The sequence below is a fragment of the Harpia harpyja genome, chromosome 14 (assembly GCF_026419915.1).
Source record: "Harpia harpyja isolate bHarHar1 chromosome 14, bHarHar1 primary haplotype, whole genome shotgun sequence".
In the NCBI taxonomy this organism is placed as follows: Eukaryota; Metazoa; Chordata; class Aves; order Accipitriformes; family Accipitridae; genus Harpia; species Harpia harpyja.
Genome location: NC_068953.1, coordinates 7,575,712 through 7,592,471, shown reverse-complemented (window position 1 = coordinate 7,592,471; position 16,760 = coordinate 7,575,712). Strand labels below are relative to the sequence as shown.

The following is a 16,760-nucleotide window of genomic DNA, read 5'->3' as shown; positions in this document are numbered from 1 at the left end:
GAGCCACTGGCAGGGGCCAGGGGCCAGGGCCAGGCACAAGTCAGGGGCAGGGACAGCTCAGTTGTGTCTCTGCCAAGGAAATCCCTCAGCACTGCTAAACTGGAACCAACTGCTGGCAATAAAGCTGTCTCTTTGCCTTCGCTAAGGCCAGAGCTGCGATGGTATCGGTAGCAGGTCCACATGCAAGGCTTTGGTCTGAGCCGGGACCAGCCCATGGCTGTAGGAGAAAGACCCTGTGACACCCAGCGTGGATCTGGTCCCTGTGCATGGGCTGCATTTGTCCTGGCTGTCCCCACATGTCTCCAAACCCTTCCTCACCCCTGGGAGCTTCTTCCAAAGGGTTTGCCCAACCCAGCACAGGCTCAGCAAGTCGCTGAGGCGTGGGAGAGAGGACACTGGAGGGGACTGGTACTTCCACGAGACAAGGGATGGAGACGGGGGGAAGCCTGGAGAGACCTGATCAGGGCGCTGGGCATGAGGCTACTGAGCCGCAGAAGAGCTGTGCTGGGGACAGTCCGGGGGGACGTGCTGGCCAGGGCAGCGGGGATGGGTGCTCACATCCAGCTGCACAGGGACAGGAGGCTGCGGCTCCCCCTCTGCATTTCCCATGGAGGGGGGGACAGGGTGCCCATGCAGGAGCACTGCCCCCAGCCTGGGGGCACGTTTGGGGCTCAGGGGGTCCCTGCGCAGGGCTGAGCCACCCCTCGAGAGGCAGATCCCCTGCTGGGTGGTGACCTGCCTGGCCAGAGAAGCTGGGCAGTGTGGCAGCGGAGAGGCAGAAGTGCACCCCGCCATGGGGGCCATGTCAGGGGCAGAAAGGGGAGCCCATGGGGCAGAGGAAGGAGCAGGGGCAGGAGTGCAGCAGCAGGACTCAGAGAACAGTGCACAGCAGTGCTCTGGATGACAGGGGCAGCAGGAAGTCAGCTGAGACCAGATGAAACAAGAAATCTCACGCCCTCGCTAAACCTCCAGCAGCAACGGGTTTGGTACCCCAGGCACAAGAGGAAGAAAAGCCCCAGAGACACAACGAAGAAGGAGCGTGAGGGGCAGGAGGGCTGCCCTGACGCGTGGCCCAGGCCAGCCTGCCCATGTGGCTCCTGCTGCTCGCTTGGATGCTGCTACCAGGTAGGGCTGAGGGGACCCCAGGGGCTCAAGCCCCACACTGAAATGGCCCCATGGGGCAGGAGGCGTCGATGTGGTGGCAGCAGCACTCCGACAGCTCTGTGTGTCTCCGCAGGCTGCTGGGCGGTGACGGGGCCCGGCACCGTGCGGGGATCCCTGGGGGGATCCGTCTCGGTGAACTGCACGTACAAGCCCGGCAAGGAGTTGAAGCCGAAATTCTGGTGCCATCCGGGAACCATTTACACCTGTGTTACTGACATCGTCATCACCTCGGAGCCGGAGCCCGAGGTGCGGCGGGGGCCGATTCTCCATCCGGGACAATCGCGCACAGCGAGTGTTCACAGTGACTGTGGAGGGTCTGAAAAAGTCGGACGCGGGCACCTACCGCTGCGGGGTGCGAAATAGCAAATTGTTGCCTGACGACAGTGCCGACGTGGAGGTGATCGTGTCCCCAGGTCAGTCCCTGCACGTATTTCCACCCCCCCGCACAGCACCAGTGACCACCACGGAGGGGCCGGGGCCGGGCTGCGGGAGGAGACGGTACCCGGGGGCAGGGGGATGGAGAGGGACAAGGGCCGGTCGGTGCCCGGCAGGCACCCGCCGCATCTGTCCCCGCTCCGCAGGTGCATCCCCGACGCTCAGCCCGGCCCCCGTCCTCCCTCCGACCACCCCCCGGCCGCCCACCGCGGGGACGGACGCTCCGCGGAGGAACCCCGGCGCCGTCAGCGTCTTCCCGGTGCTGGCCGGGCTGCAGGTGCTGGTGCTGCTGGCCGCGAGTGCCGCCGTGCTCTGGGTCAGCCTGCGGGGCGGCTGAGCCCCCGGCGGGGACCCCGCGGCCGCAGCCGGTGCCGCTTCGCCCCGGGACGCCCCGGCCCCGACGGCGCGGACGGAGGCGGGGGTGGTGGGCGGCACCGGGGCCCCGCTGGCCCCTTCCCGCCGCCGCCGGCGGCTGCAATAAAGTTTCTCTGCCACCGCTGCGCGCCTCCACCTCTCTTCTCCGGCGGCCCCGCGGTCGCGCAGCCCCGGGGGTCCCGGCGCTCCGCCTCGACGGGGCGGGCGAGTCTGCGGGGGCGGCCCCGGAGGCGGGCCGGGCCCCGCGGCGAGGGACCGGGCGCGGCAGGACGCCGAGCCCCGCCGTCCCGCAGCCGCCATGCAGCTCCTGCCGCTGGTCGCCTGGGCGCTGCTGCCAGGTAAGGCCGGGCCGGAGCCCCCCCCGGGTCCCGGAGCGGCTCCGGGGGGCGGCCCCGACGGGCGGGGCGGGCGCGGCGGCGGTGGCAGCGGCACTCCCGCGGCTCCGTGTGTCTCCGCAGGCTGCTGGGCGGTGACGGGGCCCGGCACCGTGCGGGGATTCCTGGGGGGGTCCGTCTCGGTGAACTGCACGTACGAGCCCGGCGAGGAGTTGAAGCCGAAATTCTGGTGCCATCCGGGAACCGTTTTCACCTGTACTGCTTACATCGTCATCACCTCGGAGCTGGAGCCCAAGGTGCGGCGGGGCCGATTCTCCATCCGGGACAATCGCGCACAGCGAGTGTTCACAGTGACTGTGGAGGGTCTGAAAAAGTCGGACGCGGGCACCTACCGCTGCGGGGTGCGAAATAGCAAATTGTTGCCTGATGACAGTGCCGACGTGGAGGTGATCGTGTGCCCAGGTCAGTACTTGTGGGTCCCCCAGGTCCAGTGTTGGTGTGTCTTCCACGAAGTGCTGGGAGTGGGGGCTGCAGTGAGGGGCAGCCTGGAGGACGTGGGTGCCCACGCCGCGTGGGGCAGCCCCAGGGTGTGTCACCAGGGCTGGGCAGGCTGCCGCCGTGGCAGGTGCCGCCTTCACCCATTCCCCGTGCCCAGGTCTCACCACAGCCCCTTCTCGGTGCCCCAGGGTCAGTCACCCCCATCGCTGGGGTGCACCATCCTGCTCTCCGTGCCCCATTTTCCCCTCTCATCAGATCCTGCTGGCCCTGTCTGTGCTCTCCTTGCCTTATTTTATAATACCAGGGAGTTCCTCACACCCCCATGCTGCCCCATTTCCTGCTGTGGGGCAGCCAGTGCCTGTGGGCACCAGACCCTGATGAACGTCCCTCTCCGTCCCCTCGCCAGGGACCAGCTCCCATGGTGGGACACTTGTATGTGGCTGTTGTGTTAGTACCAGTCTAGGCATGGGGTGCGCAGATCCCCTTCCTGCAGCGTGAACTCTGCTGCGTGCGTGCGCATTTTGGGGGGGGACCGGGACCACGAAAAGGCCCCTGGGCAGGGACAGGGGATTACAGCCCTCCCACCTTGAGGAGTGTGCTCTGGATATGGCAGAGGGGACACAGCTTCTCCTGGTGTGACAGTAAGTGGGTCACTTCTGAGTCTCTGCAAAACCCACAGCATTTTCCCCCGTGGAGGCAGGGAGGCTGACTGAGCCTCTCCTCTTTTTGTTACAGCTTCCTCTTCCTCCTCCCCAGCCCCGACCACCAAGCACCCTGATCTCACTAGCTTTGTGTCAGTCCCCACGGAGACAGCTCCCTGGGGGGAGCCTACGCAACCAGGATCAAGTCACTCCCACCCCAAACACTTCAGCCCTCCACAGTGAGTACCAGCTCCTGCCCGCAGCGGTCACCTCCCTCCATGAGGTCTCTCTGCTGTACCTGGAGCCCTGCAACCCTCCGGGCTCTTCACACCTCCCTCAAGAATTCAGACCTCCTGCTTTTGCCTTTAGAGACCAGCATTTCATCCTCTCAGCCAGCCACTCCACGTGGAAAATAATCACAGCGCGCCTGGTCGCTTGGCCCCGGCAAAGCTCTGCTCGTTCCCTGTCCATCTTGCAGCTTAAGCAAGGCGCAGGTTATCACCATGTGAGAATTGGTTTCTGCAACGCTGACCCTGTTTCCTTCCCCAAAACTCAGAGGGACTGTTTGCTTGTGGGAAACCCAAGTGCTGGGCTGGGTGCTGTTCTGCTTTGTAGTCACATGCAGCCTCGCAGAGACAGCTGAGAAGGCATGAGAACAAAGTGGCAGAGCTTCCTCCCTCCTCTCCTGCCTCTTAGAGGTGATGCAAGAAGTGAGCAAAGCTGAGGCTTCCCATCAGCACACTCGAGGGGTAGCTGGCACACCAACCTCGCCTGGTTGCCCATTACAACAAGGTCAACAAATAGTAGAGCTAAACAAGCACAAAATTAGGTGCAGAAACCGATCCTTAAAACAGTGAAGATGCAGCAGCTCTCAGACCCAAGTGTCCGTTTGCTTCTGCAGTTTTCAGTTTGCTTTGCTCCGTGCCCAGCTTGCAGCCTGACCACCCCCACGCCTGCTTCCCTGCCTCCCAAGGCAAGCCCTGTCACCCACAGCCACTCCCTGCCTGCCTGCTCCATGCTGGTTCCTCCCGAGTCTGCTTCCGAGAAGTGTGAGAAGAGAAACTCTTTTTTTCTTGCAGCTTGCAAGTGGTTGAGCACATCCTCACTCCAGGCATCATAGTGGTTCTTCTTTTGCTTGCAATTGCTGCTGGCATTTTGGTAAAAATGTCCAGGAAGAGGAAGAAGGGTAAGCGAAGCTGTCACTGCCACACACACGCTGTTTCTGCATCAGAGCCTGTCTTCTGCTATATTTGTATTTTCCTCTATATTTCATTTTTTCTCCCCCATTCCATACCTGATCCATCCAGTTCCTGGGTCCACCACTGAGACCTCCAACAAGGAGGTCTCATTCCCCCAAGGGAGCGGTGGGATCATCCCACAGGTCTCATCCCCATGGGAGCAGGGAATGGCAGCTCTCGGGGTGAGTGCTGCCTGGCATGGTACCCGCTTGAGTTTGTCTGGGCACCGTCAACTTCTCCAGACATGCTTGGTTGCATAGGCCAGGCTTGCCCTAGGCTTGATGCAAAGTTTAAGGCCAGTGTGAAGGATGGCGAGGGACGGGAGGGGATGTCACCAGCTGGCAGGCAGGGTCTGGTTTTATTTGAAGAACTGCTCCAGTTTAGATGGTTGATGGGGCAACAGGCTCCCTTCCTGCTTTACAGTGAGATTTGCAGTGGCAGCGCAGTTTTTTAGTACGTTTCTTTTCCTCTGGTTTTACTCATGTCTAACCACATCCGTGCTTCATCCAGCCCTATCTGGAGCAGCTGTAGAGATGGACAGGACTCGCAGCACATCGCAAACAGTAAGACAAACCGCACGAGGTCTTGGGATGGTGTGTTCCGAGCTCGCCTGGAGAGGGGAAATGTTACACCCTGAGCTGAGCAAGCGAGCTGCCAGAGCCATTTGCTTTCAGCGAGGTCCATGGCCCTTTAGGCTGGGAGGGATCCTTCAGGCTCCATTTGCCAACAGAAAGACCCAACCAGGGATTTTGTGTGACTATCGCAGAGTATTCCTGGGAAGGGAATTTAGGATTGAGCTGAGAGGTTTCTCCCCAAGCCCCTCCAAGCATGGGAGCTGCTTCTCTGGGTGGAACAGCCTTGGGAACCTGCAGTAAAGCACACCTGAGGAGGCTGTGGGGCAGCTGATCTTCGGTCACTGCTTGGGAAGTATTTTCTAACGTTTTCTGCCAACTTTCAAGGAGGGGCTGGTGTCACTAACCAGGTTTCCCCTGGGGAATGTTGAGCCAGCCCTTGCTGCAAGTTACATTTTCCCCCAACGCTCCCGCAGCCATCTCAGCTCTCATGAGGACAGGCAGTGGGATGGGAGATGTTCCCATCCCTGGGGGCTGCAGGCGGGGGAGCAGCAGTAGGCTAAGAGTTCATCCCTTTCCTTCGCATGTCAGGGAGCGGATGCCTTGAACTACGCGGACATTAACCACCACGCAGGCACAGCCGAGAGCCAGCTGTACAGCAATGCCGAGGCTTTCCGCTGCTTGGCAGACACCACAACCGAGTACACGGAGATCAAGCAGAGCAATAAGGTAGGAGAATGCAAAGCAGTGCCGAGCTCGAGGTGGTGGGTGGAAAGCTGGGGCGGGTGGGCAGCGGGATGGGTTGGGTGGGTAGGGAGGGAGCTGCAATGGGACATGCCAAGCTGGGGTGCAAGTGACCCTGGATAACGTGGGTGCCCTCTCCGGGCTGCTCCTGGGTGCTTAAAGCAGCCGAGAGAAGTTACGGCAGATGGTGTTGCCCTGGAGCAACCCCATGAAGGATGTTTTTTGTTTATCCCCCTCCTTTCCCAGCATTTGGAAGAGGAAAAAGAGGCTACGTATGCCAACGTGCCGTCAGCTCCACAGCCCAGAGAAGAGCTCTACAGTACAGTGCAGAGGGTGTGAGCCGGCACCCAGCACCATGGGCTGCTCCCGCTGCCAGCAGTGCCAGTGGGACTCGGGCTGGCTTTCTGCTTGGGCAGGAGCTGGCTTGACAGCGGAGCTGCTGCTCTTGTAGGCTAGGACATTTCCCTGGAGCAACCTCGAAGAGGATGAGGTTGAGCAGGAGGCGTGGAGTGGGATGAAATCATCCCTCTGCATTTGGAGACCTCACCCGTACAGCAATGGTGCTGGGAATAAAAAACTGCCCCTTGCATTGGGGTAGGCCAGGCCAAAGACCGGCCAGGCAGGGTGTGGAAGAGCCCGGCAGTGGGAGGCGAGGGTGGGCTGGGAGTTGTGGGTGGGCTGCCTGGGTCCCTGCACCCAGCACCCACCCCGCTTGCCCCTCTGACTGTGTTATTCACGCAGGCTGATGCTCCTAGACCTCCTAGTCCCCTCAGACTTTTCATGCCGATGCCAGGCAGAGCTGGCAGCTCTTGGGAAGCAGAACAGCAAGAAATGTTATATCCAAATGCTTTTGTTATATCCAAATACTGGGGAGCTCGGGTGGAGGGTGTAGTGCATTAGGGTCTTGGTGCAAAGGAGATGGCAGAGGTATTCCCGTCCCTCCTGCCCGGCAGCTGGGAAGCATCTCCCCCGACCCCCCTGGTCCCACAGCCCCCAGGGAGGTTTGCTCCTGCTCTCTCTCCCCCGCCATCCCCAAGGACCCCCAGGCTGGGGGCACATGATGGGCTGTAACCGCGACCCTGCTCTTCTCTGCTTATAATTTATTTTCTGCCACCCACTAAATACGTTCTTGTTCTTTTGTGTAAAGTATCGCTCCTTTATCAGTGACAGGAACTGAGAATCTGATAGCATCTAGCGCAGTATTTAGCTGTATTTGTATGGCAGCTTTGCACCATGCTAAAGGGATTATTGCAGAGTGTTGCCCCAAAAGCAGGTCCGGCCCCTTACTGGTGCCCAGGTGGACTCCAGCAGCGTGGCAACCCAGATCTTTAAGGGCAAGGACTCTGCTGCTCCAGCACAAACCAGCAGCCCCACTGCCGGCAGCTGCGGCACGGCTCCCCACCGGGACATTCCATGGGGCTGTGCTTTGGGCACGCTCTTGCTCCCTGCACTTTGTTTCAGTATTTCTGTAATTGTTTTATTCGAGAAGCCACGTGGAGCATCTCTGCTCTGTCAAAACCAAAGGCAGCTGCAAGTAGATGTCAGTGGTATGACAACTGTGGTTATTCCTATAGGTTATTCCTATATAAGCTTATCTTCCTATGGAAGCAAAATTCCTCTTGTGTTCAGTCAGGAGGTCCTTCCCACCCTGCTGAGGCCAGGCTTCAGAGAAGGAAGCACACAGGGAACAAACAGCGATGGCACAGACAAGCATCGCTGCAATTTGTAATGAAAAGGAGCATCCAGCCAGATTCCAGCCATCACTGGGAAAAAAGGGAAAGCAAACCCCTCTGCACCCATGGGAACAAACTTCTTCTGCCACAAATTTCATGTGGAACTGGGGAAAAAAAAGAAAAACACATATTGCTCCTCCTGCTCCCCCATTTATTCCTGGAGATAATAACACCCCTTCTCTGAAGGAGTCGGGAGGAGGAATCAGTTGGATTTTTTTTTTAGGTAACCAGGTCCCATTATGCCATATCTGGAGGTAGTTTTCATGCTTTAAAAAAAGAACTAAATGGCTTACTTAAATTAAAGCCCTCGCCGCTGCGCTAAGGCAGAAATAGCCGCCAGCTGCATGATGGGGGTGCACAGGGGACTGGAGGGTGCAGGATCCTCGGGGTGTGCAAAGGTGGGGTGTTCAGCAGCACCTTCTGCAAGAGCCATTTTGAGCACCAAAGTTTTAACAGCTGAAGAGTTTGAAGCTTTTTCAGGTAACTTGAAGAGCATGAGAAATCTGCCTTTTCTCCAGCGTTAGTGGTGTTTCAGGGCAGCTGCCTGGAAGAGAGAAATAACGCCTGGCAGGTAAAACCTCCACACTTTTGGCGTTGGAAGGGCTGACTCCTGCTGGAAAGAGGGCTGGGAGCAGAAAACCTGAGCTCTTCCACGCACACAGTCCCATGCAAGTGGTTTTGCCCGGGTAGACGAGTTTTCCCTTGCCACAGGAATTTGGGCACTGTAGCTCCGCGCAGCCAGGCTGGTTCCAGGGGCAGGGATGCTGATTTACACTGTGCAACCAACTCTGCCCCAAAATCATGATTTCTGAGCTCTGGCTGTGGGAATCTGCTGAAAGTGGAGATGTCCTATCCTGGTGCACAAGCTTTCCTGTAATGCACCCCTTCCCGAAAGGGAACAGTGATTTTTCTGGAAGCACCTAGAGCTATTTCTCCACCACCTCCTCCAGGCAGATCCCAGCTCTGGGCTGCTCGTTTTGGGGACTTGCAAGGCAGAGCCTGAGCGAGGAGGGACAGTGGGAAGGGATGGATGCAGGAAGGTCTTCAGCAGGACAGGGGTATTTTGGAAATTCATTTTTAGAGCTAGGCTTAGTTTCTAGAGCCATTGTGTGCACCCAGCGGTGAACCTCATGGGTGAGGGAGTTGGGTATGGCCAGGCAGGGATGCTCCCTGATGTCCACATAGCCCTGCTCCCTTCTCCACCTTCCCTCTGTCACACCTGTATTTTATAACTCATTCAAGTGTAACAGGGGATGACTTCTGGAATAATTGTCACTGGAATACATATATATTCTGTCACAAAATTCGTTAATACTCAGGGGTACTCAGCAGGAGAGAAAAGTCTTCTCCTGGCCAGGGAGGGAAGGCAGAGAATCAGAAGCAGCAATCGAGCCTTGCTGGAGAGAAGAGTGGTTCCTGGGCAAACGGGGAGCTCGTGTGAAGCTGGGGAGAAAGACAAACCCTGGCAACACAGAGCTAGGAAAGCCCCTGCTGCCTGGCTCATTAATGAATTACTGTAGCCTGCAACCCCCAATTAATACATAAGAAGAGATGAGCAGATAGGATGATCCAAGCAGAGAAGGAGCTTTTCTTCTGCTCCTGCCACAGCAAGAATTTAAGGAAGGGGAGATCATGAACGTAGCCAAGCACAGAGCCCTCTCTAAGGAGATGGGGTGCTGCGGTCAGCCCTTCTTTTGTGCCCCCCCCCAGCAGCAGGAGAGTAACCGAGGCAGAGCCACAGGGCTACAAATCCCCAGGGAGCCAGCCTGGGCTTGAGACCAGTTGGGTGTGCTTGCTGCTGGGGAAGCCTTGGCTCCATAAGCAGGAGGGAAGTGTCTTTTTTCTGCTCTTTGGGCTTTGTTTGGCTCTGGGCTGGTTTAAGCCACAAGGTTGAAGCCAGGGGTGAAAAAAGCAGAGGGCTGTGCAGGTAGAGGAGCTCGTGTTGGGGCCAAGATGTGCCTATTGCTGCCTGGGGCTTTTCTAAGGAAGCTGGGCAATAACTGAGTTTAAGTAACTTCTGTAATAAATGGTTTTGGTCATGATCTGGTAGGAACTTGAGTGTGAGATGAGTGGCAGGTCTAATGCAGGGGAAGGGGATTATCTGGGGGGCTGCTGGGTGGATTGACATGTTTTATCCCCCTCCACCATGAACTAGGGGTGCGCCCAGCTTCTTGCTCCCACCGGTCTGGGGAGGAGTGCGGGATTTGGGGAGCACCTCCATCTTTCCTTGGAGCATTTCCCTCCTCTCCATCAGAAAGCACGTGTGCTTGAGGCACCCTGCTCCTCCTTCCCCAGGGATGTGTACCGGGGCGCATACCCTGGCTAAGAAGCTGGTGTAGGGGAGCACGGCTCTTGTACCCCCGGGGCTGTGCAACTGCTTCCCAAACTGCTCTTGCTACCTGGCAAGCTGGGAAGCGACAGGCTGTGGGAATGCCTCTGACTTGTTTTCGATAAACAGCCTCTAAACACCACTAAACTGTGATTTGTTTCTTACGCCTTGCAAGGCGCGGATCTTGAACAGGGGAATAACACAGGGAAGAACAAATTTCTTCCAGCAGAGGAGGGATGATGAGTTTTTTGCCCTTTTTAATGGCAGGCCATGCGTTTTCTGGCTCGAGCCTCGCTTAACGCATTGGTCAAAGCACCCATGAGGGAACAGAGCTGAGGTAGAGCTGTCCCTGTGCTCACTCCCAGCCCTGGCACCGCTGCCTGCCTTGGGACAGGACACCCGAGGCTGCCTCCGAAACAGGCTGCCCGCTTGTTATCTGCACCGAGATCCCACTCTTGCACGTGGTGAGCCTTTTCCTGCTGGTGTGGAGACGCTGAGGCAGTCCTGCAGCTCTTGGCCTTCATGGCCATGGACCAAATTGCTCCTGTTACATGGGGAAGCCCGCCTGGAGCTCAGCAGGCTGCACAGAGCCCTCCTGCAGCCCAGGGAAGCCCCTCTTATCTAAACCTCTTCCCCCTTAAAACTTTCTGGGCAGTTTTCCCCTTAAAACCCTCTGCTGCGGTTCCCTCCGCTGTTATCTGCAGAATCTGCCCAAGAAGCTCACAGGAGGTCACAGCTCCGGAGCTGCTATCGCCACCCAGACACTGCTTCCTATTTCCCCTGCTGAAATACTTGCCCCACAGCAGCTTTTAGGGGGGGAAGGCAGGGGTCGGCCGGCGAAGCTGGGGCTCCTGTGGTGAGGGTCTGCCTCGGAGCCCAGGTTCCATCCCAGGGGAGTCCTGCTCCCTGCAGCCACCCCCCAGGAGCTCGCCCGGAGCTCTTTTTGCTGGGTGGGTGTCCTGAAAGAGGTTTTGAATCTTTTCAGGTTTTATTGCAGCAGAAATAGGACTGGGGTCTTTCTTTTTTCCTTAAAGCAAGCTCGGCAGCTGGATGCTTTTGTGCAGAAGGCCCTGCCGTGCCCACACCTTCGTGCAGGTTTTTCCCGCCATCGGGGCTGCTCTCGCTCCGACAGGCCGGTGGGTCTGGGGAAGCAGCAAACTCGGCACTCACCCCTGGGCACCCAAAAAGTCTCCTCTGCAAGTGGAGGGGGGGGGGGGGGGCTGGCCGATATGTCTCACCGCTGAGAGCCCCCTGAGCAGCATCGTGGGGCCGGGGGGCTCCCCGAGGCTCGGCAAGGCCCTTGCACACTGCCTGCGGGGAGGAACGGAGGTGCGAGCATCCTGCGAGGGCACCGGGCCCTGTGCCCACCCCCATAACTGGCTGCAAGGGAACCGGGGAACTCAGCACCAGTACAGACATGCTGGTACAGAGCAGGCTGCTCCATGGGAGGGACCTTCACACACATGGATGTGCCCCTGTGCACACGTGTATGTGCCTGTGCACACCCCCCTGTGCTCACAGGCTTGTGCCCATACGCCAACATGCACTTACCAGTCCATGCACAGCCCTACACCCCAGTGCACACCCACAAACATGCTCATATGCCTGCCCCTGTGCACACACGTGCACGTACGTAAGTGCCCACAATACACACATGCGGGTGTACGCACACATCCTGAGGCACACCGGCACATCCCAGTACATGTAACTGTGTATGTGCACATCCCAGCATGCAGATATATCTGCACATGTGCACACCAGTGTGCATACACACGAGGACAAAGGCACAAACTGTAGTGCACACATGCCCGTGCATACCCCAGCATGCACAAGCACACATGCACCCCAGTGCGCGCATGGAGACCCTGGTGCACACATGCAGAAGCACATGCACGCCATGCTGCTTACAAGCACACGGACCTCCAAGGGCACACGTGCACGACCACATGCACACCCTGCTGCACACAAGTACACGAACATGGACACTGCAACGTGCACACGCACATACACGAAGATATACAGTCCAGTGCATACACGCACACACAACCACATGCACGCACACGCTCACTGATGCACGCACGCACACACAGGCACCCATGCAACACAGCCACGCACACCCCAGTGCACAGATGCACACACATGCACGCACGCATATGTACACACGCACACCCCGGTGCGTCACACGCGCAGGCACGCACACCCGGCGCACGCACTCATGAACACACGCACCCCCCAGTGCACGCACGCAGACACGCATATACCCATGGTGCACGCATGCACGTACACGATGGGTACACGCACACCCGTGGCCACACACGCACAGCCCCGGTGCAGGCAGGCGCAGGCACGGGCGCGCGCGCGCCCGCTCAGCGCGCCCATGCGGGCGGGCGCGCGCGCCCCCCGCGCGCCGCAGGGCCGACCCCCCTGCACCCCCCACCCCGCGCCGCGCGCCCCCGGCCCCGCCCCCTCCCCCGGCCCCGCCGGCGCGTGCGCGCGGGAGGCGCGCGCCGGCGCAGCCCGCCCTGCCGCGGCGGAGCGGCCGTGACGATGGTGGCCAGCGGGCGGGCGCGGAAGCTGGCCCGGCGGTACCGGTTGGCGGTGGCCACGGCCCTCGCCATCCTCCTGCTCCAGGGGCTCGTCCTCTGGACCTCCGCCGGCCTCGACGAGGAGGGACCGGCCGAGGTGCGCCGCGGGGAGGGCCGGACCGGCGGCCCGGGGCCTGCCGGCGGGGGCTGAGGGGGCGGTGAGGGGACGGGGTGGGGGCGGCGGTGATAAAGAGGCTGGGGGAGCTGTGAGGGGGCCGAGGGGGGTTGGGGGGGGATAAAGGGGCTGGGGGCGATGGGGGGGGGACGGACAGGGGAGGAGGTGAGGGGCTTGAGACGGGCGGGGGGCCCGGGGGGGTTATAGGAGGGCGGTGCATGCTGGGAGGGGGCTGTTGAGGGGGGGGGAGGCCCTTGGGGCGGGAGGTGGGGGTCCTTGGGGGGACAGTGCCCGGGGGGGACTGGTGTGTCCCTTTGCTCTGGAGCTGGGAGGGGACACAAAAGGGGTGCCCCCCCGCCCTCCCCAGGGTGTCTCTGTGGGACTGGTGGGGCCCTGTCCCAGGACGGGGTCCCTGGGGTGGGTGGGGGGTCCCGCAGGCCCCAGGCTGCTGGGGGGCAGTGACTGTGGGGTCACCCACAGCGAGGTGAGGGGTGGGGATGTCTGGAGGGGCGAGAGCTTCCCCTCCCCATCGTGGGGTGCCTCCTTGGTGTGGGGGGTGATCCCGTGGTCAGCAGGTCTTTTCACAGGACTAGAAAGTTTTCCCTGAGAGCAAAGAGGTGAGGAGGGGAACTGGGCAGCCCCCTTGCAGGGGGGAAGGTCTCTAAGGTCGCCTGTGAGGGGGTCCACCTGCAGCAGCTGTGGCACCTGAGAAGGGGAGCTTGTGGCCAAGGGGGTGTCCGTTGGGGTCTGGCATGGGGTGGGGAGCGTGGTAGGCTCAATGGGGGTCTTGAGCTTCCCTGTGATTTGGGGAACATTGCAGAAAGCTGGGGTCAGTGACACCCAAGCCAGAAAATATGAAAACATACAGTAATTCAGAGAGCTGGGGAGAGCATGTACAGCAGCTCAGGAAGTTTGTGGCAGCTTCTGTTCAGCTGGTCCAGTCAGGGATATCCCTGTGAAGTGCGAAGGTACAAGGACCTTTTGCAGTCATCTGTTGTCTTTACACCAGAACGGTCTGCTAAGGCAAAAGGCGTCACCTCTTTCTTATGTGTGGGGAAACTGAGGCACAGGCTGGCGAAGCTGTTTGCCCAAGGTCAGACACAGAGGAGGTATCGAGGAGGACCCGGGCCTCTGGAGCATGTTGCTGCCACCTTCAAACAAAGCTCTTGACCTCTGGGTTGCTTATTCGAATTTATTTATTTGTCGTGAGCTGCCTGGACTGCATCCAGGCATGCTGCATCTGGGTGGACCGGTGGCTGAAGCTGGTTTCTCCAAGAGCATTGGGGAAGGACTGGGAGTCCCTGTATGGGCTTCCTTGGCAAATATCTGTATGGCACTGGAGCCCCTCATCTTGGGCAGGACCCTCATGCTCCAGGGGCTGTAGAGACTCCACAGGCTGCCAACAAGCCCCAGGGCGATGGTGAAGCCAGGTTTGGCAGGGACAGCGTGTGACTAGAGTGTGACTAGAGGTGGGAGCCGTGCGGGGGCAGACATGGGGTGAGCGTGTTAGCTATGGCAGAGCAAAGCCAGTGGCTGTGAGGTGAGAGGTGGGGATCTCTGGAGGGGCGACAGCTTCCCCTCCCCATTGTGGGGTGCCTCACTGGTGTGGAGGGTGACCCCGTGGTCAGCAGGTCTTTTCACAGGACTAGAAAGTTTTCCTGGAGAGCAAAGAGGTGAGAAGGGGAACTGGGCAGCCCCCTTGCAGGGGGGAAGGTCTCTAAGGCAACCACTCAGCAGTTTAATTCCCAGCCCCAGGCCTCCTCTTGGGCCATTGGGAATGGCTGTGAGCACCCTCATGTGCTGCTGTACGCCCACCACCGAAACGGAACCAAGGAATAAATGTGTCAAGGAGAGGGGACACGAAGTTGCCCACAATCCGGAGGCACTGGGAGCGTGAGAGCAGACTCCTCTGGCAGCCAGGAGTGCCTGACTGCCCCTTGCCTGTGGCCTTGATCAAATCACTTCACTGCTCCCAGCTTCCCCTTCCCTCTGCACCGTCCTGCAGCGCTTGTCTGCTTTTCTCTGCTCCTGCCCTGCGTGGCCTCCCGGGTTGGCTCGTTCTGCCTTGGTCCTTGCCTGATTTCCCCACGTCTCTTCCCAAAACTGACCTGGGCAGCTGACAGGTTTGGCCATGGGTCCCCTCATCTGGAGAGGGGATGGTTCACCATGAGCAGGCCTGGCTCCAGGGCTTGGAAACAGACAAGCCTCTTCAGAGAAGGCAAGAACCATCCTGAACTTTATGGACAGCCCAAACCCATTAGCAGGCTGGGAAAAGTCCAATTAACCTTTATTTCTTATAAAATGGCAAAGCTCTTGGTTTCCATGCCCTCCTGCAGCTTCTGGTTTTGGCCAGACCTGGAGGAGCCGCCGTTCCCCTGGGGCATTTCTGGTAAAGCTGGAGGAACCCTCCCAGGAGAGCCTGACCTTGCCAGCATGGAAGGATTTGGGGAACCTTGGGATCTCTTAACTGTCAGAGTAAATGGCTCCTTCCCACTAATGGACACAGCTTTAACCTGGCTCTCCCCACCACGAATGGGCTGTGACTTGCTGTAGAGAGAGAAAGGGAGAGTCCTGTAAACGCTGTGGAGCATCCGGAGTTGGGCGAGCTCACCTTCCCCTCCACACGAGTGCCTTCGGCTGGGGCATCTGCAGCACTCAGAGGCTGTGCTGCAGCCCTGTGCCCTGGGCTGGCAGCTGCCTGCGCTGCCCAGGTGTTCCCAAAAGGGCTGCTCTGATCTCTGCCAGTGGCAGCCCCCTTCTCTGTCCTGCTTGGTTCTTCAAAGCCTGCTGGTTTCCTTTTCTTCCCTTCATAGGGGAGGGAAGAGCTTCCCCACCTTGGCAGGCTCCATCCCTGGTGGTTCCCTGGTGTGACCTGAGCAGAGACTGAGTGAGGATCTTTGCCTTCACCGGAGCAGGCTGTAAACCCATCTCGCGCCAGCAGCACCAACTGCTCGCTGCCCTGTACTGGGCTTCAGCCACATCAGAGCCACCAGTCCAACCCTCCTTGAGAAGGCCGTGCCGCTTGGATCATGTCGCTTCTCTTTCCAAGCCTGATTTCAAAGTCCTGCAGGCTCCCTTTATTCACCAAGCAGATGCTTTGTGGTGTGCAGACCAGCAGAAGCTGGATCAGTCTCCATCCACCCAGGTCAACACTGCGTTTCCTACCTCCAGGAAGCCAAATTATCTTGTTCCACTGGGATCAAACACCATAATCCCTGTCCAGACTGGCCAATGGGAGAGGAAATTCCCATCGGTGCCTAGCCCTTCGCTGACAGCATCCCCACTGCAGACAGTGCGAGCCTGTCTGCACACAAAGGTGGGAGCCCAAGGGACCAAAGCAATCTTGCCTCTGTTGTGGTGACGCCGATGGCTCCTGAGCGAGTGCAGGAGCTTCCCAGAGTGCTTGGTCCGCAGTGGAGCTGGCACCAGGAAAATGCAAACCGCAAAGTGTCCTTGTGGGTGGAGAAGAGGATCCTTGGGAGAAGTGTTTTACCCCAGTCACGCCTCTTCCCCCACTTTGCCTGCTATCTTCCTCCTTCCAGGCCGGAGACGGCACTTCTCTGGGGCCTGTGCGTCGGTGTCCTCCATGTGCTGCGGCCACCAGAGAAGCTTCCTACGAAATATCTTTTATTCCAGCTTCGCTTAGATTCCTTGATTTTTACTTTTCCCCCACAAATAGCTTGGTTTTAGGGGGCTCCAGCCATTTTAACTGAGAGGTTTAAGGCTCTGCTGCTGTGATTGGCAATCAAGCATCTGGATTCCTCTGGTGACTTTGGAACACTTTGGTGCTGGTTTTGCCTGATGAGTGCTCGTATGCGGCGGACACCAGTCAGTCAACCAGAAGGGGAATCCTGCAGGACACCAGTTGCTGTTAGCTCTGCTGCTCGCAATGGCAGAGCTTGGAGATGTTGGTACAGTTGGACCTGTGCTGGGGACAGGGTGCAGGTAGATATCTGACCCACAGCTCTATGGCACTGTGGGTATGCCAGTGTCACA

At 59.1% G+C, this 16,760-nt stretch overlaps 2 protein-coding genes across 3 annotated transcripts in view; both read left to right on the top strand.

Annotated features, from left to right (window-relative positions):
• Positions 1–404: 404 nt before the first annotated feature.
• Positions 405–2,080, top strand: LOC128150898 (CMRF35-like molecule 6). Its single transcript, XM_052807625.1, is given in 4 exon segments — positions 405–1,416; positions 1,418–1,598; positions 1,601–1,618; positions 1,716–2,080. Coding segments are annotated over 4 exon segments (936 nt in total). The 5' UTR covers positions 405–900; the 3' UTR covers positions 1,937–2,080.
• Positions 2,081–2,199: 119 nt separating this feature from the next.
• Positions 2,200–16,760, top strand: part of XYLT2 (xylosyltransferase 2) — a 24,500-nt gene continuing 9,939 nt past the window's right edge. The window contains exons 1-6 of one of the 2 annotated variants that reach the window (XM_052807623.1): positions 2,200–2,312; positions 2,433–2,771; positions 3,543–3,687; positions 4,528–4,634; positions 5,197–5,249; positions 5,850–5,987. In XM_052807623.1, coding sequence (XP_052663583.1) covers positions 2,273–2,312; positions 2,433–2,771; positions 3,543–3,687; positions 4,528–4,634; positions 5,197–5,249; positions 5,850–5,987 — 822 coding nt within the window. In that variant the 5' untranslated portion in view covers positions 2,200–2,272. Of the gene's footprint in view, positions 2,313–2,432; positions 2,772–3,542; positions 3,688–4,527; positions 4,635–5,196; positions 5,250–5,849; positions 5,988–12,569; positions 12,747–16,760 lie in introns of those variants that run through there. The other variant, XM_052807624.1, reaches the window with a different exon arrangement.